This window comes from Lichenostomus cassidix, chromosome 4 (genome assembly GCF_008360975.1).
Source record: "Lichenostomus cassidix isolate B80296 chromosome 4, HeHo_3.0, whole genome shotgun sequence".
NCBI classification, from domain to species: domain Eukaryota; kingdom Metazoa; phylum Chordata; class Aves; order Passeriformes; family Meliphagidae; genus Lichenostomus; species Lichenostomus cassidix.
Window position 1 is genome coordinate 44,650,813 of NC_139484.1, and position 22,655 is coordinate 44,673,467.

Below are 22,655 nucleotides of genomic sequence, written 5' to 3' on the forward strand. Positions count from 1 at the left end.
ATGAGGACTTTTTAAATAACCCTTTGATAATATTTTGGAAGCAGAGATGAAAATGGGCCTTTTTTTACAAAGGATTGAAGAGTCATGAATTGAGGAACTGGAGATGATATTGGGACACTGGTGCATATTATCCATTTATGGTTTTGATAATACTGTTTCTCTGCTTTGTCTGTCTCTTCTCCAACTGGCAGCTCTTGCATCAAAATGCATATTTTTAAAGAGACAATCTTTCTGAGTTCCTGCACAGTTACTCACATGTACATCCCTTTGAAATCTGTAGGCTTTAAACCCAAGGCCAATCTGTGATTCAAAGTATTGCAGCAAGCATGGAGCAAAGTACCTCAGTGAGCACTGAGCAAAGCATTTGTGTCCTCCAGAGCAATGTTCAGGCAAATGACTCACAGCACCTGCAGGGAGGGAAGAAGGAGTCAAACTGATTTTCCAAAGTACTGACCACTGACATACCATGGGGGTGATGTGGCCTTAAGGGAGAGGAAGGACAAGAAAGGACAGTAGTGTTGTTAGTTTGTGACTGCCATAATTATATGTTTGCAGAATTAGGAGGGAGGGAGGAAAGACAAATATTTATCAGTTGCCACTTTCTGCTTTTTGCATGCTAAGGAATCTTTCTGCCAATTTCTTTGCAAAAAGAGCTGAGCTTGCTGAAACCTAAGCTGGGGGAATTATATTGGGTACAGGACATGGGCAAGCCAAGCCACTGCCCAGGTAGCCCCAGCTCCTCCAACTCTCCTAGGACTTTCTCATGACCTAACATCCTTTGTTTTCATTACTCCATCCAAAACAATAGCTGCATTTTCATGCAAAGTGTTCTCTGCTGAGAAACTGTGGCCCTTTTGAGCAGATCTATAGCTGTACATTCACATATTTAACAGAATTTATTATACAGAATTACTGACAACTAAGATCACATGCAAAGGTTGATAAGCTAAAACTGCATGTCTAGATTTAAAATAAAATTTCAACAAACCATTTTTGATGTAGTCACGAAAATGTAAGGGAAAGTTTGAAAGATGTACAACTTCTGCAATAAATGAATATTCACTTTTGTTTTGAAGTATTAATACTTGTGTCTGGACATTGAGCACTTCCAATCACAGAGCTACTAAAGCCAGAAGAATTCAGGTGGCTAGCAAAAATAGTATGTCTTCAAGAAGTGCCTGCTGTACTAAAAAGGTTTTATCTCAGCCTAGGCTCTGGGTCATGTAAGATAGATTATAACTAATTTTCTATTGTTATTTTTAAAATAGTTTGTGTAATTTTAATTTTTTTACTATATTCTTTTTTCCAGATTCATTAAAATATTAGAAACTTGCAAACATTCCCAATATTTGGAGTGCTTGACTATTCAAAGAGAAAGAAGGTACAGTTACATACATATGAATATAGACAATCCAATTTCATGACATCCCATCAAGTTCAACAATATAATGATATAAAAATAATAATCTGACAGTATTTTAGCAGTTGCTTGGCTATTTGATGTAAAACTCTAGGTAAAATGAAGAGTGGGTGATTTGGGGTGTTGCCAGGAGGAGCAGTTGTCAGCCGTTCAAATCTAGCCTAGGCTGCTGACAGCACTAGGGGCAGCAATGGAACTACCACTGCCATTACCTTCTGGCAGCTGTTTGACTGGGTGAAATGAGGCAGTGGACTACTCCCATCTTTTTAGGTTGCCCATCCCTCTGTTTTCTAGACAGTGCCAAAAAAGCTCTCAGATCACTCCCCAGAAGAGAGATGTCGATGCACAAAACTCAGCAAGGGTGTCTTGATTGATGGTAAGTACATCTAGAAGTAAGAAACTTCAGGACAGAATCACAATATCCTCTGACCCCTAAAAGAGCCTCCTTCAATGCAGTGGCTTCTTATAAGATTTTGTGAAGGTTTCCTGGTGATATCCTCAAGTCTAAATCTTTTATTGTTTCTCTTGGTGAGCCAGGAGTGCCACACTTTTGGATTTACTGGTCTTGACCAATACTCCTGTGTGAATGACAACAAAGGTGCTTGCTTTGTCCTGGCCATGGTGACAGGGTTTAATCCCTACTAGGACTCTAGGGATGTGTCATATGATGATGTTTATCCTGTCTAGTGCTTACATGGTACTGTTCCTTCTCCTACCACGTACTACCATACAGGGGTCCTTCTACCTCCCTCTCCAGCAGCAGACCCTGTTTTTGGAGAGGTCTCTTGGAACAGAGGTACTGTTTCCCCACACCGTGAGTCAGACAGGTCTCAGCAGTAGGGCCAGCAGTATGTGTGTGGCTGAGGGACCTCATCAGGAGCCTGGGGACACCATGATAGACAGGCTGTTGGGATCAGATACATAGTACTAGAGAGAGGAGAAGCAGGGAGCCAGGTTTGCCCTGAGCTACATGACCACTGCTCCACAGACATGTAAGAAAATTCTTCTTTTCTGCTAACTTAGTATTCTCATGAGCCTCCTGGTCACTCCTTGGTGCAGGAGAAGAAGATAAACCTGAGCAGTGTTGTAACAAAATTCAGTGCTGGCACAGCAGAGCTCCCCTGGCTGAGATGGTCTCAGGATTCATATGTGGCAGGCTGGCAATGTCTTTTATGAGCCCTGTCCACATGGCTGGCAAAACCCAGGCAGCACTGGCAGCATCTCTAAAGGGCATGAAGTGGTAAGGCCGTGGTGGGGCTCAGAGCCTTCCTTCACCTTACTCCTCGGCCATCAAGGTGAGGGCCCCATGGGCAGGGAGCAGCCAGCAGGCAGGCGTGTGCCCAGGTACAAGCACTGCTGTGTTCCACTCACACACGTGAGCCCCTGTGTCAGGGACCCTCTCAGGAAAGGAGCCTCTCACTGGCTCCCAGGGCTGACTGCCACAGGGCACAGCAGGGCAACAAAATGCATTTTTCATGCCTGGACATCCTTCATCCACAGCCTGAGCAGCATCCCAGCAGAGGCAGCTCTCGTGCCCCTATCCTCTCCCAGCATTTATTTGGAACCTCAGGAGGGAGGACGTAAAAGTGGATTTCAACTGGGTCAAAAAACCCCAATAGCTTGCTTTTTACTCCATAGCAAAAAATGGAATTTTCAGGAGAAAATTTGAATACCAAAATATTCAAGCCAAAAAATAAAGTTTTTAATTTTTGGCAGCTCAGGACAGGTTTGGGATGCTCAGTTTTTGACAGTAAAGCAACATATATTCGCACCATTTTTTTCATCTTCTTTTACAGTATGCTGACATTTTCAAATGCATTTTCTCTCGAAATGCAGTTTCTCTTGAACATTTTCAACAACGCTTTTTCACGGTATTTAATTCTCAGGGTTTCTCACTGCCAGGGGAACAGCCAAGGATCCAGGATGGAGCCATGGAAATGCATTAGCTATGCCGGCTCTCAAGAGCAGCTTGAAGTGGCACTGGACCCCTTCAATCCTGGCCCTTGGCAGTGGCTGGTGTTGTCCAAGTTTGAAGTGGGGCAGACATGCAGCAGAGCTCCCAGCCCACTTCTCCAGGGGGAAAGCTGAAAAGGGTAGGCACAGGGGGAAAGAGCCAAGCCAAATGCACCTTGGATCAAATGGTGCAGTCTTAGCAAGACAGCAGAAAAAGCAGACTATGTCATGCCCCAGCATTGTCTCACTAATTGTGCCAAGCCTTGCAGTCAACACAGAGCATCTCCTGAGCAGCCCACAGCTGTAAGAGAGCATGGACAGTCCCCTGTACTTGCAGCCAAAGGCAGTCACAAGCCTCCGTGTTGCGCCATTGCATTGCACTTGGAAATGCTATGGAGGATCCTCTATACATTCCTGCTTTTGCATACATAAAAGCCAAGTGCAAGCAGCTCTGACCCAGCCCAGGAAGGGTTGGCAGTGGCACCCCTCCTTCTCTTCACAGAGCAATCTCTCTGGGCCATCCGACAGGGAGACACAGCTCAAAGAAGTATGAGAAGGTCTTGTGACAGAGTGGGAAAACACTTTTAACTAAATTCACCTGCCTTTTTTTACTGAATAAAAATGTTATGCCATTTTTTTTCTTCCAGGCATCTTTTCTCCTTCAAGGCTGTCCACCTCCACTAACTTCTAGCCAGAGGAATTCTCGCTTCATATGCAGAGCATCAGAGTGTTAAACACACATAACCAGAATTGCCAGAGGCAGACACAAGGAACTACGCTGCTGCTACTACTACTACTACTACTACTTACTACACTAAAAATTATTAAAATGTGCTGATGAAATCCCACTTCCCTGCTCATCCAGCCCACCAGACTAGAAATGATGAGGTTTCTGATCTCCTCTGAGCAAATAGTGTGAAAATACAAGTCTTGGTTTGGTGCATGCCCAGAGTGTTGAACTAATAACACTTGTCTCATATGTAAGCAGCTGCAAAACCTGATATTTACACAAGGATTCACAGAGATGAGAAAAGACTGCTTTTTTTTTTTCTTCTTCTTCTTTTTTTTTCTAGACGATAGGCTCTGGTTCAAATGGGAATTAATCTGGGAAAACCCTCTGGTTTGTCTCATACAGCATGCCAGGTTAAATGACAACAGTAGACTCTATTTTTTGTATAATTGAAGATTAGTTTTAGAGCATTGACATAGTTCCCACATCAGCATAGAAGCATTTTTACCTACCAAAGCACCCATAATTTTGCATGTCAAATAGATTGTGAACAAAGTAGGACTCTACATTTAAAAGCACTCAATCAACGAGATCACAAATGCACTTGGCATAAATACAATTACACCTAAATACGCTTGCTGGTGGGAGCCACTTTTTTGCAGAGCTGTCTCTGGAAACCCACACATGCTTGGCTTACCTTCAACAAGGTGGCTCCAATTTCAAAGCTCAGAGCTGCCTTTAAATAGGTTTTTCTAAGACTCTGGTATCAGCTGGCACATGCTTCTGCTGGCAACACAAGGGCTGTCGTCTCAGCCACCCAGAAGTAATATGCAAAATATAGCTTTTATGAGGCAAATTAGTAGAGCTGGAAAACACAACCCAAGTTTTAGCTACCCAAGACCTACCTCAAGACTTGAAGTGAGTTTCTTCTCATTTTTTTCAGATTTATCAGGTGATCTAATAAATTACATCCCCCTTCTTACAAAGCTTGCATCTTTTATGGAGAAATTATGAAGGAGGTGGTGCTCCTGCTGGCACAGCAAAGCTAATGGCAGGGTGGATACAGTAATGTCTAACACATCAGATTGGTGCAGGGAATAGCTTGCAAACTTGAGCTAACCTCAAACCCACATGCCTTATGGGGGTTACACTTTGGGGGTCTTGGTACATACATTAGGCTGGTCCCAAATATTTTTTCTGATTATCACAAAGGCACATGAATCTGGCTCTCAGCTCAGCAGTCCTTCTGGCTCCTCATCTAGCACCAGCACAACACTAAAGTGACAAAAGAATGAACACAGATAAACAGACATGTTTAACAGAGATTGGGATATATAAGGTCTCACTCCTTACCATATTTAAAAATCATCTTTTATTTTAAATCCCTCCCTCTCTCTCCACAAGAGGTAAGTTTTTTGAGGCAAAAGGCAGTGTCCTTCAGTGCTATCAGGGATAGCAAGGCACTTGCCAGTCTCATCCTGAGAAAAATTATGGTTATCACAATAGGTTCAAAGTTCTTCCAAAAAAACAGCTAGAGCTGATGGACGCTGCCCGTTCTTCCTATTGCTTTGAGAGCTCCAGCTGCTCTGCTTCTGCAGTGGCAGTACATCTGTGTTGCTGTGCAAGCAAAAACAGAAAAAGGAGGGTGAAAAGAACAATTTCACATATTTTTGTCTGATGCTTCCATCTTGTGGCCAACTCAGAAAAGAAAATTTTGGGTCTTTATTTCAGTTAAGTTATTATTAACAAATTAAAGGAAATGCTGGAATTTTTAGAGGTGGTTCTAATCCTTACCTCCAGTTGTTTGGATAGGAATGAATTCAGGTTGGAAGTTAGGCTTTCCCTTTGAAAAGCATTGAACATCAATGCCGCCAGAGGAAGGGGCTGGTGCCTCCTCTGCCACACGCTCTGTTCTGGTCTCACACGAGCTGGCTGTGCCACGGGGTGCAGGACAGAGCTGGGGTCAGAAGGACAAGCCCATGAGTGCAGAGTGCAACCCCTTACCTTGCTGTAGGCAGCAGTGATGGGACTCCCATGAAATATGGACTCTGCTTCAACTGCTGGCTCAATGAGCTAGCCCAGATCCACGAGGCAACTTTCTCTCCTTTGTTTTTGAGCTGACAAAGGCTTTTCTTTGTTTCCCTTTCATTTTTCCTGGGGATTATGCCAGCACACAACTCCCATACCACACAACCTCTAACAATGGGGATAACTTGATGGGACACAGCAATCTTGCTGAGACAGTTGCAAAGGCACCATGCCTCAGGTTTCCAGAGCCACTGGGAGAATCTCAATGTGGCTGGATAACTTCTTTCTGGGTGGTGAACATGCTGCTTCCTCTTTGCACCACTCATAGCAATACAGAAGCTTAGCCAAAAATCTTTTTATCTGCCTAACTTAAAGGCTCCTGCACAAAAGCTATGTGGAAAGCCATGCCCTTCCTATCCACCTGGCCAGAAGCTTGCCCTTCTCTGCTGCTCCAGCCACAGTGCTGCCCTCCCTCAGCTCCCTTTTCCTGGGCACACTGCCTCTGTTATGTGCCAGTGCACTGCCTCAGCACATTTCCAGCCAAATACTTGCTGAGGCCTCAAGATGGGGAGCAAGATGATGTGTAGAACTCATGTCAGACCCCCAGTCTGGTGGAGCGAGGGGCAGACTTTTGCCCAAAATGGATCTACTGAAGGTGAGAAACTCATTATCCATGCTCCCCAGCATGGACAGATATGCTCACATGCACTCACAGCCATACCCTGCACGTGGGAGAATGCTCTGTACCCAGGCTCTTGCATAGAGAGAGATTTCTGTACCCCACCCTTCACCCTGCACAGCAGAAATAACGAGTCCATCAGCCCTCATGTCTCACACAGCTGCTCAGCTTCCAGAAGAGCAGGTGCACAGCTGAGCAGGACGTAAGGGCACAAGCACTGCCAGGACTCTTTCCTGTCCCCCTGTGGTGACAGGAAGTGTTGTGTGTCCGTGCAGTGTTACAGGACAAAGACTCCTTTCAGCAATGAGATACAAAGGATAACCTACTCTAACTCTTATCTAAGGCAAAGGCCCAGGGGGAGATGTTAGATGGAGGGCTCATCTCCCAGCAAGTTCCCCCCAAGAACAGTGACCACCCCAAGGACAGAAGGTTGCTAACCTACCTATTCACAGGGCATTCCCACAGCCAGCCTTGCCTGGCTCCCGCTGGAAAACCAAGACAGGCTTTTGTGCAGGAAGCGCAGCTATCAAGTTTAACTCTGATTTCAGGTTGAGATCTTGCAAATCTTCTCAAATTCACATTCAGTTACATCCACTGTGTAAAATGGATTACTGTGGGAGCACAGAACTGTAGAAAAAAATCTGGTTTGATTTGCAAAGGAGGCAAGTTCAGCATAGGTTCAAAAAACCCTGCAGCCAGAGGACTTTCTCAAGTGTGTGCAGACAGCAGGATCAACCCCCCCAGCACACCCTGTGCCGAGGCCAAGGGTTTCATCTCATGCAGGGAGCCCAGTGCTCACCCACCCATCCACCCGGCGCTGGAGCACCACAGCTGCTCTGTTTTGGGAGACAATATGACAGCCCACAGATGTCACTTGTTATCCAGGTCATTTGCTGCCAGCATTTCCTCACTATGCCCTCTGGAAGGGCTCGGAGACACACTTGTCACTACTGCCTGATGGCTTTGCAGAGAACTCAATAAACCAAAAACCTCTTGAGGGAAAAAATCCCTGAGCAAGACTGATTCTTTACAACCATCTTTCAATAAGTGAGTATAGACCCCTCACATATCCTTAAATTATATATCATTTATTGAAATATAGAGATCTTAATTTACAAGATTTTTTCAAAGACAAAATATCAACAGGGGCATTTTTGAAATACATTTTGTGCCTACCATCACTCAGGCCAGTTTGCCCTTCTTCAAACATTTCACAACAGCCATCATTTTGGAAACACTTCCTTTTTTATTATTCTAAAATATAACTTTTGGACATTCAAAGTGCAACAGTTAACGTGCCTGTGGAATATATCACAGTACAAAAAATATAAACAAAGGCAGTGATATAGCTGTCATAAATGTTTTGGCAGTATTCTAGAAGTCTATATAAAAATACTTATATACATATTGATGTATAACATCATCATATCACACGTCCTTCATCATGTAATAGGACCATTTTGTACAAGTTGCAGGCCACGCTGTAAGGAATTGATTGGCCATTTCAAATCAAAGCTGCATTTCATAGGCTAACACTGATTGTCATTATATAATTACTGTAGCAAAAGGCTTGGGACTATTTCTTCCAGCGGCTTCTCAAAAAGTAAGCCATAAAAAAAAAGTCTGTAATACTGATAATATTGTGAAATTAAATTTATTCTCTCACACTTCTCCCTCTCTAGTAAATCCTCTCTCTTCCTCTGCTTCTCATTCCAGTTTCCAGGCCAGCTTATCTGATTCCAAGCCTGCAGTGAGCTGGGTTTGGCTAGACTCCTGCCATGGATACAATTCATCTGCACAATGCTCATGACAAGATGAAGAATTAACATTACTGTGGACCAGAAAATGAGCCAGCTCTGGTTCACCATCTGAGTCTAGCCTGAGATGCACTGTGAGATACAGAATGAAGCTGGTGAGGGGAAGGCAAATCTGCATGAAAATGTCCTTAGATTCCAGTAACTGATATAATAAAACATGCTGGGGCTGATTTTCAAACCCTGAAGAACACTAGGCCATGTGCAAAAATGCAGGTGAAATTGCTTGCCTAATTTGGATGTGCAGTTGTAAACACTACACATGCAAATCAAGGTACATATGGTCTCAAGTGGCCATTCAGATATCTGGGATATCCATAGACAATTTGTGTTTCCTCAATTCATAGTTCATAACTGGAGGGAGATTTCACATCATCTCATCCGTCTTGGCTATAACAAGAGTCTGTGTTTCACAGTTGACCCCATATGGAGCTCAGTGATGTGTTTGGCTAAAGCATGGTCCCAGGAAGACACTTGGTCTTAATCTGTCGAATGCAAGAAGTAGACAGATGAGCCATCAGTAACTCTTTCTTCTGATTGTCAGTTTCCATCAGGATTGAAAATGTGGGGTCTCACTTCAGGTCCTGTTTTCACATTTGCTGTAATCTTGTACATGGCCTCAGCCGGGTGACAGTTTGAAACCCAGATCCAGAATTATTTGCCGGTGGGGTGTCCCACCCTGTAACACTTCTGATATTGCATTTGCTTTTATTTGATCCATAACTGTCCACAACAAGTGAAATCAAGGGGACTTCTGAAACTTTTTGTAGGGCCATTTGAATTTATACTGTAGTTCAACATGGCAACATGTTCGCTCAGTCACTGCTGGTCCATCTTTCACACTTCCTAGGAAAGTACTGCAACACAGGAATGAGTTTGCACTGCATTTGCATTGCTTGTGTCATTACAGAGGCTAGGCACATCCTAGAAAGTGCTCATTGCACTCAATTAAGGCGAAGTTTGAAAGCTGAGTACCAGAAAGGATGGGGCCCTTGGCAGTGCTGTGTTTTTTTTCACATGTAAGTCTTCCAAAGCATCGTATCTCAATAACACATTGTACAGTGATAGCAGTAATCATAATACTTTGTTCATGTAAGTGGTGTCAAAAACCAACAATTGCAGGCTGAGAGCAGGTTCATTTTCATGCACCCTCTTCTGAAAAACACTCCTAGAAGTGTTTACCTTTTGTAGTTACAGTCTGCAAAGATAATAGAACTTTCTGCCCCTGTTTAAACCTGAAAACTAAGACAAGAATATTTGCTGCAGAATTATTTCTGCTTATTTGAACTCAAGTTTCAGGCTTGGAGAAATTCCTTGAACAGTTCAAATATCAAATCAATTCTTCGCAGCTAACCCCAGGATAAGATTTCTTTTGAGTACTCATGAAACACTAATGGGATATTGCTGGTGGTTTATCATAATCTTCCATTCTCCAGCATCTTGGAAACCTGGCATTTTATTTTTTTTTTAATTTAAATTTTTAGAACCTCACTTAACTAGAGGAAAACTAATTGCTTAGAGAATATCTGATTAGAAAAGCTACTCAGCTCATGAGAGAAAAAAGTCTTAATTTTTTTCTCCATGTTAAAGTAGTTTTAGCTAACCAGAACAATTACCATACTGTGTAGACTTAAAAAAAAAAAAGAATTGTTTCGTAAAATTTTTTGGGGCAGAATTTTCTCCCCTGCATTTAAAAAAGTTTTTTGATACTGTGCTTTTACTGAAGGACAATGGATTGTAAAATATACATTTAGTGTTACTGAAAACAGTAGTAGTATTATTTTGAAAACAGCTACCTTCTATAGTTAATAAAGACTTACTAGGTTTCTAACACCTATTATAGACTGGCTTTTAATTATCATTATTATTATCATTATTATTCCCCTTTACTTGCATTAATTGTAAGAAGTAACGTGTTTTATAGTACCGGTCAGTCCCTTGTGGTTTTAGACCTTTTTGGTCCAAAAGTGGTTTTTGCATGTTCTTCAATTCACATGATAGTTCAACAGCAGCTGACATTGAGATTGAAGGAGGAAGTACACAAAATTCATTAGTGACCTCTTCTAAAATCCATGGCATATATTCAATGTGCACCTCAAAAGATCCTTGAGTAGACAGTTATTTACATAATTACAATGGTGAAGTATTGCTGCAGTGGAAAATTGATCTGTCAAAGTCATATGAATGCCCTTGAAACACAAAACTGGTCTGTTTGTGGCCTTTCCCTTCATCCTCCTACCAGTTCGAATGGCAAACAACACTGAGATGCTACTGAAGTACTGCAAGAAGCAACACTAAAAAAATCCATCTTCAACATGTCTCTTTCATTCATACTCAGGCTGATTCCTCTGCCCATTGCTGGGAGTTCCTCTCTACAAATCCACCTCCTCTTCACATCCTTGACGTTGCAATAAAGTGGTTTTCTCTGTGGAGCAGAAGTCTGTAGACAGCACAGGAAGCTTCCCTGTGTGCAGAGCTGGCAGGTGTCTGTGGGGTTACAGGAAGCTGTCCTCCACCAGGTCTGAGGAGTCGATCCCAATGTCATCCATCATGTCAATGTCCTCAATGGTCTCGTCCTCTCTCTTGATGAAGGTAGAGCTACTGGAACCAGTTTCAATGGCACTTTCTTCAGATGTCTGTGAACTGGAAGAGACAAATATCTCAGAGATCAGGTACATGGTGAATGTGGCTGGGTAAATACTACAGTCTCCAGCAGAACTGAACGCTACCTCCCCAGATGCTTTCTGACCCACAGTGCAATCTTAGGTGACTATGACCACCAGTTTCTTAGGATAAGATGTATCTTGTATATCAAAAGTAGTGAACCCTTCAAAGGAGCAGGGTTCTTCATATGTTTCTCCAAGCACTTTCAGCCTTGCTGGAGAAATAGTGTTATGACACTACTGTGACAATAGCTCACTTAGGTAAATCTGAGAAGGTCAGATGAAAATAAGATAGCACTAACAGATAGTAATATAGGAGAAACAGAGAGGTAATACGTCTTAATTTGGATAGTACTTCTTAAGGACTTCTTTCTTCCCTCTCGAAAATAATACACAAAAATATTTTTAAAAAAGAAAATAACAAAACCCAACCCCCCCAAAAAACCCCCAAAACACCAAAAAACAAACAACAAAAACCCCAAACAACCACCACACAACATTTCTAGGTTGCTGATTCTATACACTATGAATTAGGTGCTGAATTGAATCTCCACCATTCACAATTAGGGTCACACAGAGTGTTGTGTTGTAGTGGAATTGGTCATGGAAACTGACAAGAGAGACATTAAACGTTCTCGAATTCCCTGCTTTCATAGAAAACTATACCATAGAAGATATTATAAACAACTTCTCCCAAATTTTGGGATTTGTCTCATACAGAGCAAATCAATCCTTTGAGATCTCATATAAAGCGCCAAGCTGTTGAGCTGTGGAGGCAAGATGTGTTGCAAAATGTGCCCACAGAACCACCAGAGTTGACCAAGCTATTAAGGGAGTCCCAGAAACACACAGAAACATCCTACCTGCAGTCTCCTTCCCCTGGCAACCACAAAACTGGGAAAATTATTTTTTTCCCACTGTAAAACCTGTGGGAGTCATACTACCATATTCATATGCAACTCCCCCAATAAGTAGTTTCAACAGAGCTAAGGAAACCATTTGCAGAGTATGATGCTGAAAAGTCTAAGTGGACATTGCCAAACATGATACCAAATGCTGACTATGGACTATGGGATCTGTAAACTGCACCTACCTGTGTCTGTTTCTTTTGCCAAGCTCATCTTCAGAAACAGGGTCAATGTCAGGCAGGGGGATGATGTATCCACTGTCAGCACTCAGCCTCTGCTCATCAAATCCACTCTCCCTGTCCTTTAGTTTGTCTTCGTTCTTGTAGGTTACACCAATGTAAGCATTGTCACAGTCCCCTCTCATGCGTGTGACAGCTGGATGATCACTTTTCAGGAAGTCCAGATGAATCTTCTCATAGCTCTGAAAATATTCATTTCAACCCCCTCATTAGATACTATTGACTAAGGCTGCCTTTCTTCAGATAGGCAGCTGTGATTCATTAGCCTAGCAAATATTCTGCCCTATGAGCCAGCAACACTGAATAGAGAAGTCCAGAATCTTCAATTGCTTTGAAGGGACAAGTGACATGTAAGTTTTAGATGATGTGGGAGCAAATGTGGCAGCACAAAGCAGACAAATAGATGTGAAAGAAGGACAGGGAGAGGGAGAAGGGAGTTAAGGTAGGTGGGAAAAATGAAACACTGAACTATGGAGCAGGCAAAACTTGTCCACAGCTGAGTTCTGCTTCCCAGTTAATACTGCAGTAGTGCTTCTCTCAGTAAGCTCGAATGAAGGAATGGAACATGCGATGTCCAAGTGCTAATCACATAATTCACGTAGGTTAGGAGGTGCCAGTTGAATGCTCATGGCTCTAATGGCTGGAACAACACTTACAATTCCCTCTGAAGCGGTGTACAGAAAGCACAGAAAATTACAAAGAGCAAACCTTTTTGTATTCTCCAGGCAACAAGCTCTCCACAATTTCACTCAAATGGTAGAAAGAAGGTCTTTTCTCTGGTTCACTGTTCCAGCACTTCACCATAATCTCATACCTGCAGATAAGATGGAAACCAATTTAACCAACTGGAAGAGGAACATAACTAATCAAACAGAAACTAAAGCCAAAATTCTGTGGCCAGGTGTGGAAAAGCCAAATGAACACATACACTTCATTGGTAGCATGGTCAGGTTTGGCCATTCGGTATCCACTCTTGATCTTATTGTAGAAAGTAGAATCAACCATCATGCCAGGATATGGTGTGCCACCTGCAGATAAAAGAGAAGCAAAAATGCTACTCTGTACCTGACTACCCATGCAGAGTTCCCAAATACTGTCTTCCTGTTCATGTCATGAAATGTTAATGCTATAATTTAACCTGACATCGGAATGATTCTCTCCTAGCCAGTGTTTCACATCAGAGCTATTGTCTTGATGACATTAAGCCCTAACATGAAACATTGGCTGGGAAAGATTGAAGCAGGTACTAGTTAGGGAAAAAAAAAAAAACTTTGCAGTGTTTATAGAATGTACTGGGGACAGAGATTGGATGATACCTGGACCAGGTCATCGGCCTGCATGGCTGAGGTCACAGCTCTGCCCTGCCACTGCCATTCTGTGAGAACTTAGCCTGGACACTTGCACTGCCTGGTATTATTGCCTTTGGCCCCTGCAGGACAGCTGAGTGGCATGGCCTCAGTAACACACCTCATCCTGGCTGCAAGGGCAAAGCCTTGGGGTGAGCACCCTCTCTACCCCAGTCATCCCAGCTGGGCAGCTGGCTTCAGGCGATAGCTAGCATGTCAGGTGCATAGGTTGTCAGAAAGTTTGGACTTGGCCCAAGCTGACACAGTTAACTGAAAATTTGGGGCTGCAGCACAGAGACATCATTGCACTTGTGCTCTGCTGTTGCTGATGTGTAAAAGGGTCAGCATGGTAGCAAGATGTTAAAACTGACCTTAACAAACACTGCTGAGGATATGTTTTGCTTTCCAAGAAAGAACAAATTTCTCAGATGGAGAAGGCATACTATAATATTACTGCAGGAGCCTCAGCCCTTCCAAAAGCAGGATTTTCACCTAAAACTGAGCTTTGGAACCTTCTTTACAAGAAGGGAAGTGAAGTACAGTGCTTCACATCCTGAGCTATCCGACAGCACTCCCATGCCTCCAAGGGCTGTTGGGGAATGGATATTTACAGGATTCTATGATGCCCAGAGATTACAGTAATCAATACCATAAATAGAGGTGCACCTGTTGTTTTCTGAGAAGCAGTTATGTGACAACTTATTCTAGAAAATAGCATTAGGCTTGGGGTTGCCGTGGGGCAGCAGTAGCTACCATACAGGCATGACTAATTCTGCTTGCAGTAAATCTGGGCAATGCACGCTCACTGAAGGGGGCCATCCACCCATCCAGGAGGCTAATTAATGAGGCTGAGGAAAGAGCCAGGCTGTTCCCAGCTGGGAACTGTACATTGTCTGTAAATGCTATATATTGTCATAACCACTTTACGCTGCCATAAACCAACTGCGTGAACAGTGTTGACCTGGAAATGAGAAATCAGTGTCCCAGAAGATTGACATTTATTTTCATTCTGTAATGGGACTAAGACAGGCTCTTGTGAAATGTGTATGAAGAAACTGTTTCAAAACAGCCACTGAGCTGGGCTGCAGCCCCAGGCACACGATTGCAAGGGAGAAATATGTTCCTTCTCATATTAGACAGAAAATCAATCCTGTCATGGCACAGCAATACTTTTCCACAAAAGACTTTCACACAGTTCTTTAAGTTTTCTGGAAAAAAAAAAGGTATCTTGCAAAAAAACAAACAAAAACCCCCAAAACAAAAAAACAACAACAACAACAAAACAACAAACAAACAAAACCAAACAAAACCAAAAAACCTACCCCAAACAAACAACAAAAAAACCCCAACCAAAACCAGAAACCAAAACAAATAAAAAAATCCCCACCAAAACTAAAGAGAACTGTGGGAGAGTATGGACACTTCACACCTAACATGGAAATCTGAAACCTCACGTAGAAGAACAACTAACAGTGGATTTCATACATGCTTTTTTATATGTAGAATTTTAAATACTTCATGTAGAACAATTTGAGCTGAAAAAACTTAATCACTACACATAGGAAAATATTCATAGTACATACCAAGAGAAAATATTTCCCACAGCAGAATGCCATAAGACCAGACGTCACTTAATGTTGTGTAGAGGTTGTCAAAAATACTTTCAGGTGCCATCCATTTTACTGGAAGAAAAGTCTGTAATAAAAAGAAAGAAAGCCCAAATACACAGATTAGTCATTAAAGAAATACTTACCATTGCCATTGTTGTTTGATAGCCAGGAATAACCTCTCTCTATAAGAAAAGTTGTGTTAACCTTGCTAGTGTTTATTTTTAATTCAATTTAATACAGAGATAGTGGGATTATAAGCAATGCTACTCATTGCCCCCCACAAAAACTAGTTAAGCCATAAGTGTATTCATTTTATGACTAGCAAATGACCAGGCTGATTGAACGTATGATGGAAAATCTGGCACTGCTGAACTAGGTCTGGTATGTCATTGCATGACAGTTCCTTAATTATTTATCCAGTCACAAAACTTGCCAGTTAAAAATGTAAGACTGTGGAGTACTAAATGTGTACTTTTTTGCTTTAAAGCAGAGTTAGAAACATTACAGGAACTAATGAACTGAAGATTAATTGTTCTGAGGAACATTCCTCCCAATGGTCAATTAGTGTAACCAACACTGAATGGCAAGAACATGAAATAGCATTTAAACCTAACACTTTTCATTTCAGCTAAAGCAGAGCTCAGGAAATTAAGTACATACACTGCCCTTGGAGACATAGTTGGAATCATGCATGATGTCTCTAGCCAGCCCAAAGTCACAGATCTTCACAATTTTTCCTTGAGCCAGGAGGACATTACGAGCTGCCAAGTCACGGTGCACACACTGTATGGAGAAAAATTAGGTTGTTCAAGACATGTTTATTCCATGAGGGCCATTGCCCATACAAAAGGGTTGACTTTCTTATTACAGTCCTAACAAGAGCTTCTACTGAACAAGCACCTGCTAACAGGGGCAGGGAGGCACCAGTCCTCAGGACCAGCAAGGTCTCACGTGGATGCGTTGTAGGGGGAAGGAGTGAGATCACCCTTTTCCATTCTATCCATGAAGTACTAATGATTGCCTGTGCTTCTGGCCATGTTGGTCTGTGACTGTATGGACCCTTCACCCAGACCCTGCTTTGATCTCTACCCTCTCTGGCACCCTGACTCCAGCAATGTCACAGGATGCAGCAGGAGAGGACTGACTGCTGCTTTGGCTTTTTCTCACCACGGTGATCTACATTTCCAGTTAAGTGAGAAAGCTGTCTGTATCTCCAAAAAGAATATTATATTGTGTCATATGTTCAAAATCTAAATTTAAAACCCATAGCTGGGGAAGAAGACATTTTTACACCTTATTCTATTTTGCTTACTTTTTAAATTTACTTACATTTTTAGAAGCCAAGAATTCCATTCCCCGTGCAACCTGGTAGGTGAAGCTCAGCAAATCCAGTAGGCTGAGGCCCTCTGAACTGTCATCTGAAAGAAGGTTTTTGACTTCTGATTCTATTTAAAAAAAAAAAAAGAAAAAGAAAAATGGGATTTTGCTGCGGAGTGTGAAAGTAGCATCCATTTTCCCCTACCTATCATGATTCTGAGCTGATGATTTCAGCAGAGTACCATGACCAAAACAGTCTTTTCATGGTAATTATTACCCCTTTTAATGTCTGCATCAGTCACTGACACATGCTGCATTCTTAAAAATATACAGTCTTAAAGACTTTGGGTTTTCTCCTGTTTGTAATTGCTTCCCCTGGGAATGGTAGGAAAAAGTAAAATTAAAAAGGCTTACTGAAATGTCACACAGGTTGTTTACTCAGTGTGTGGAACAAAAATATTTATGTAGAGGTGATGCCTTCATCAGGATTTTTTGCATGCATATACATTCTTATCTATTTACATTTGCGGAACACTGTTGCTTCCCTGGAAGTATTCACTGGGACTAGTCCAATACCAGCAAAAAGGGTCAGGAATTCTGTGGCAACAATTCATATTTCTCTTATGAAAAATGTCAGAAAAAAACCAGTCAAAATTCAGTGATTCATTTTCCCCGACTGTCCTAGAGCACAACATGAGTACATAAGTCTGCCATGTAAATCTGGGGCTGGAAATGGTTCAGTTTCTGAGGCCTGGAGGCAGAAGTGACGGTGTCTGTTTTTAAACAAAAGCATATTTGGTTTCTGAGAACAGGGACAGGGAATAGGATGCATTCATTATCTTCATTACATAATCCAGGAAAGTATTTGGGAGTGTTCTGCATTTGGTAAGTGTCAGTTAATGTGAAATGTAAGTGGAAACAGAACAATATGAACTACTATTATTATTGGTCATTGCTATTGCTCAAAATCCTTCAAACTACAAGACTGATAAAATCACTGCCTCCAAAGATTGCCTACAGCCTCACTGCAGAGCACAACCACCCAGTGCTTCAGCACAGAAACAAACACACAACTGGAGTCCTTCTGCTCCAGCAACAGGCACTCCTACCCCCACAGCATAATGGAAGAGCACAACCACAAGCTTTCAGCTTACAGTTTATGCTCACACTCTTGCTGACCAGAGCTAAGCAGTTTGTGTTCATTTAGAGGACAAAAATAAGATATGTGTTTACACAAGAGCCATTTGTATTAACAGCATGTGCAGAAGGGACAGTTCTGCATTACCTGACATGGATTTCTTCTTATATGAAGCAGGCCGATCATACACAGATCTCTGAATATCAGAGTATTTAGAACCCTCCTTCCTTTCCAGCATTGGCACATACTGAGTGGTATCAGCTTGTTTCATGTCCATGTATTCTCCAGTGTTTTCAAATGATAATATCACATAACTGAAATTGAAAAAAGATACAAGTGTGTCAGCTTGTGACTTCCTTGTCACAGTTTGTGCATATCTGACAGTTCACTTAAGTTGTACCATTGTATTGCTGTGAAATGCAGCTGCTGGCTTCTTGATAGGGAATATATATATAGAGATAAATAGATAGATACATAGATAGATAAAGATCATTACCATATATCCCATATATAACATAACCATTACTTATTAGTACATGTTACTGTGCATTACTGTAGTCAAATACAAGTGCTTCAAACTTAGTCTTTTACCAACAGTCAGGTATGTAACCCCCAAGCATGGAAACAAGGAAACAAGTAGATGCACTCTACTTTTAAAAGTTGGGTGTGTAGAGACAAAGGGATGGTTTTTTTACAGAAAAAAAAAAAAAAAAAGAGAAACACTTGGCTGTGATCTATTAATTAGAATCAGGATTTCTGTGGAGAAATCACAGGGGTCCTTGGACTGCCAGCATCTCTACATGCCGGAAACACAAATCTAGGACATTGTGTCAGGGAGACTGAACAAAAACTGTTGAAACCTTTCCAGACCTATGAAACCTGACAAATAAAAGCCTAATGAGAAAAATTAGGGAGGGTTTTAAACCAATGAATGAGATAAATGAAATAAGGGTTACACATTACTTAAATCCTTAATTCATAGGTCATGTATTTCCTTTTTCATTTTTTTCCCACCTCCTTGTGCTTTCATCAGCGGGGTTCATCCCAAAGATATCCAAATCTTTTTTTGGCTTTTCTGGGTGTCTGTTCAGGAAATTGTCCCTGTTCTTATGTAGGTAGTTCACCAAATCACCATAAAAGCAGTATTCAGTAATGATGTAAATAGGACCTGTTAAAATAAAGCAAAATTACGCATTGATGAGTAGGGTCTTTGAAAAACAAAAGGAAATACAAAAATACCCCAACAAAACCACAAAAAGGCTACAAAAATAGTAGAAAATAGAATATAAAACATCAAAAGTATTGTGAGTTAATATATTTCTATCTACTAAGTTATGACTGCAATTACTACCAAACACCAAGCAAGTTTCTTAACCCTCTGTTTGTATTTATATTATTGTCAAATCACTTATATGAAACCTGTGTGCTTGTCAAACAGTGAATGAGGACCCCCACAGCAAACCATTATTTTGTCAGCCAAACCCACCTGATTTTGTACAAGCTCCAAGCAGATTCACAATATTCAGGTGGGGGCCAAGATGTGTCATTATCTTCAGTTCAGACATGAGTGCCTGTTTTTCACTGGATCTAGCTGTAGCTGTAGAAAAAACACATTAACCACTCAGTGGGAGCAGTCACCTTTTTCAGAGTAACAAGCAATTTCTCTTTGCTTGCCTCACTGGAGTATTGCTGGGGTGCAGTGGATTGCCCACATGGCACAGAAGCACTCTACAAGCTGCTCATTCAACACAAGTAAGCTCCGCATTTCTCCTACAGAATCACTGCATCAGATTCTCAGTTCTCATGAACCAGGAAACCTTCAGTGAACTTAAGATTCTTGCACAAGATCTGCCTGTTTCCCCTTGTCTAGCTTTCATTTGTTCACAGATATTCATGGTTACTTTATTTTTCTCACTATTTGTTGAGTTATTGTGGCTGCTCAGCTGAACCTAAACTCTGGATGTTTTCAAAAGTCTGGATACTTTCAGACTTGAAATCCCATAAGGCAATCTAACATATAATTTTAAAATCCAGTCATTCCACCTTGATTTTCAACTTTAGATAGGAAGAATTAATTTATAACTAGCAATGTTTGAGTAACCCTCCGGGAACCTGCCCTACCTAGCTTGGGGAATGGAACCATAACCACTTACGTTTCAGCATTTTCACAGCTACTTTCATCACTGGTTGAGAGCGACTCAGTCCATATGCAGTCCCTTCAACTACTTTTCCAAATGCACCTGAACCAAGGATCCGACCTGAACACAAGGGAGAGAATTATTTATTTCAGAAAGTAACAGCAATTCAGCTCCTTTCCTGTCTCCTTTCCTCTAAAAATTGATTCTTGTGTGGAAAGGCATATTCCCTTAGCCAGACCACTGGCTAATCATTGCTATTACTGCTGTTTCTAAACAGAAAAAGCAGATATGAAATGCTGTTATTAAGTACAATTCTTAAAATTATGCAAGCAATCATCAAGAGCACATCTACACCTGGAAGCTCAGCTCATTAAAATTCTTCTCTTCCTGTGCCCCACTATCTTCACTTTACGGTCTCTAATCATGGATTGTCCTGGTCTTAAGCTGACCTCTTTGCCTCAGTCAGCACTTCATTACAATACAGTTGTGCTCCTGAACTACAAATCTGAATTGGATCCCTCAACTGTAGTTTCGATCTATTGTATAATGCTGGATATATCTAATAGTAAAATGGACCAAAGCATATCAAGAGAACATTCAGAAATAGACAGGCAGGACCATTTCAGATCTGCAAGAAGCTCAAATACATGTTGATCACATATGAGGGGAAGCTTCTCTGAAGTTTAATGTACAAGTGTGTTTCATCTGCTGGAATAAATTGTATTGCAAATTTCCAAGTGCTGTAATGAAACAGCTAATGTTTACAGACCCTTTGCTCTTCCCACAAATCAATTTAGGCAAAAATTTAGGATTAATATATCCTGTTTTCTAATATGGATACAATCTCCAGAAGAATTATGTGCAGATTGAGTGAGATTTTAGAGAAATATGAACTACACAAATATACTCCAAAATTCTGTGTTCCATGGCTTTGAAAACCAAGTTCATCAAGACAATGCTTGATGAACAAACCTGTATATGAGGTCCAGATGCCAGAATATAATCATATGCCTGACAAGCTGTCTCTTTGACTTTATGTTACTTTTTAACTTTCATCACAGAAAGAATAAGTGGTGACTTTTACTGTGGAGATATATAGCATTTTGTCTTTGACATTCGTTTGCAGTTTGAACTTGTCACCTTTTACACTTCTGAAGGTGTTATGTGGCATGCAATGCCATATGTTTCCGTTATCCTCTAGCTACTGCCCCCACTTTTATTGTATACATGCTTTTAAAAGAAAATTTCCAGCCAAATGACATCTACATCATTAACAAATATAAGAAATGGTTAAAGAACTCTTAGCTGAATTAACACTGACGAACCTCTCCAAGATTATGACAGCATAGTTTGTCATACCCACAGAAATGATGTGATTTATTTTCAAGAATGCCGTGCTCCAAAGGTTATTCTTCCCAATCAGGATGTGAGAAAGCTTCACACTAAATTTTAGACTAATTCAAACAACCTGAGTTTGAAATTTGGCCCCTGAAACTTTTCAGACTGAAGGTCTGGGAGCCATATGGCAGGATGCAGCCCTTCAGAATGTGATGGCATTTGCTGATGCTCCTTGATCTTCTTGTCTTCACAAGCCAATTCCTCCCCAGAACCATATTGTCAGCTGAGCACGAGGCATACATCTCCCTCTCCATCACCTCTGCTGGGCTGGGGTGCACGTGGAGACAGTGAGAGCACTTCCGGAGTGGCAGGGAGCCATCACTGCTATTTCCCCTTTTCAACCCTCTCTGCAGATGTAGCACAAGCCCCATGTCTTTTACACTTGAAATTTGGAGCCAGGTGGGAGCTAAGTGCTCAGGAATTGGAAGCATCTGTAATGCCATCATATTCTTGGTGAGTGCTTCATTGAAGCTCAAAATTAAAGTGTGAGTTTATCTTTCAGTATAAAGGCACTGCTGTGATCTGCTTGGTGCAGGAGCAGAACTGCTTTACCACCACAGAGGGACTGTGCAGAGACAGCAGAAGCTCAAGACCCCTCAAACTAGTGGAGGAACAGCAGCTAATTGAGCCTCTGTACCCATCCATAGAGCTTATCTGCTGTGCCTGCCAGAGAGGTGCTGCTTTTCTGCTCAGAGGGCACAAATACAAAGGTGAAGTCTGTGAATTTGTTCCAGATGCAACCATCTCAGCTGGATGCTTCTTTTGCCAAAATTGACCTAGGATAATCAATCCACCGCAAATTAAACCCTAAGTCTCATGGTCTATATTAAAAGCCAAAATATTGTCAAGCTTTATAATCTACCATTGTCAAGCTTTATAATCTACACCCAGTTTCTAAACTCATGAAATTATGTACCACATCTCTGAATGCTGTGTGACTTGAATCTTAACTTGCTTTTTGCAGATGGGCATGGGTCTGATTCTGTGTCAGACCAACATTTCATTTTATTAAGGTCACCAGGAAAAATTAGAGGCTTGCTGGGAAGTGATGAGAGCAACTCTGCTGTCTCCATACAGCCACCCTAAGATCCTGAGCAGCAGCATTCAGACCCCATTCCTCCAAAGGTCCTACTCTCAGCTCAGTGAGCCAGCCAAAGAGGCCCTGCTGGGACCTCACTACTTCTCAGCAGAGCCAGGAGAAGGCAGTGGTGTTCAAACAGCTCATGGTATTATTGCATTGCTCCTTCTGGTACACACCTCCTAGACTTGCTCCT

The 22,655-nt window shown here is 41.6% G+C and overlaps 1 protein-coding gene across 2 annotated transcripts in view; it reads right to left on the reverse strand.

The window, feature by feature from the left end:
- Positions 1 to 7,877: 7,877 nt before the first annotated feature.
- PDGFRA (platelet derived growth factor receptor alpha) overlaps positions 7,878 to 22,655 on the reverse strand; it is a 34,347-nt gene continuing 19,569 nt past the window's right edge. For both annotated transcript variants that reach the window (XM_085058949.1, XM_085058948.1), the window contains exons 13-23: positions 19,999 to 20,103; positions 19,332 to 19,442; positions 18,860 to 19,013; positions 17,993 to 18,159; positions 16,720 to 16,835; positions 16,051 to 16,173; positions 15,364 to 15,475; positions 13,363 to 13,462; positions 13,143 to 13,248; positions 12,381 to 12,616; positions 7,878 to 11,267 (exon numbers count right to left, since the gene is read on the reverse strand). In XM_085058949.1, coding sequence (XP_084915075.1) covers positions 11,120 to 11,267; positions 12,381 to 12,616; positions 13,143 to 13,248; positions 13,363 to 13,462; positions 15,364 to 15,475; positions 16,051 to 16,173; positions 16,720 to 16,835; positions 17,993 to 18,159; positions 18,860 to 19,013; positions 19,332 to 19,442; positions 19,999 to 20,103 — 1,478 coding nt within the window. In that variant the 3' untranslated portion in view covers positions 7,878 to 11,119. The remainder of the gene's footprint in view (positions 11,268 to 12,380; positions 12,617 to 13,142; positions 13,249 to 13,362; positions 13,463 to 15,363; positions 15,476 to 16,050; positions 16,174 to 16,719; positions 16,836 to 17,992; positions 18,160 to 18,859; positions 19,014 to 19,331; positions 19,443 to 19,998; positions 20,104 to 22,655) is intronic.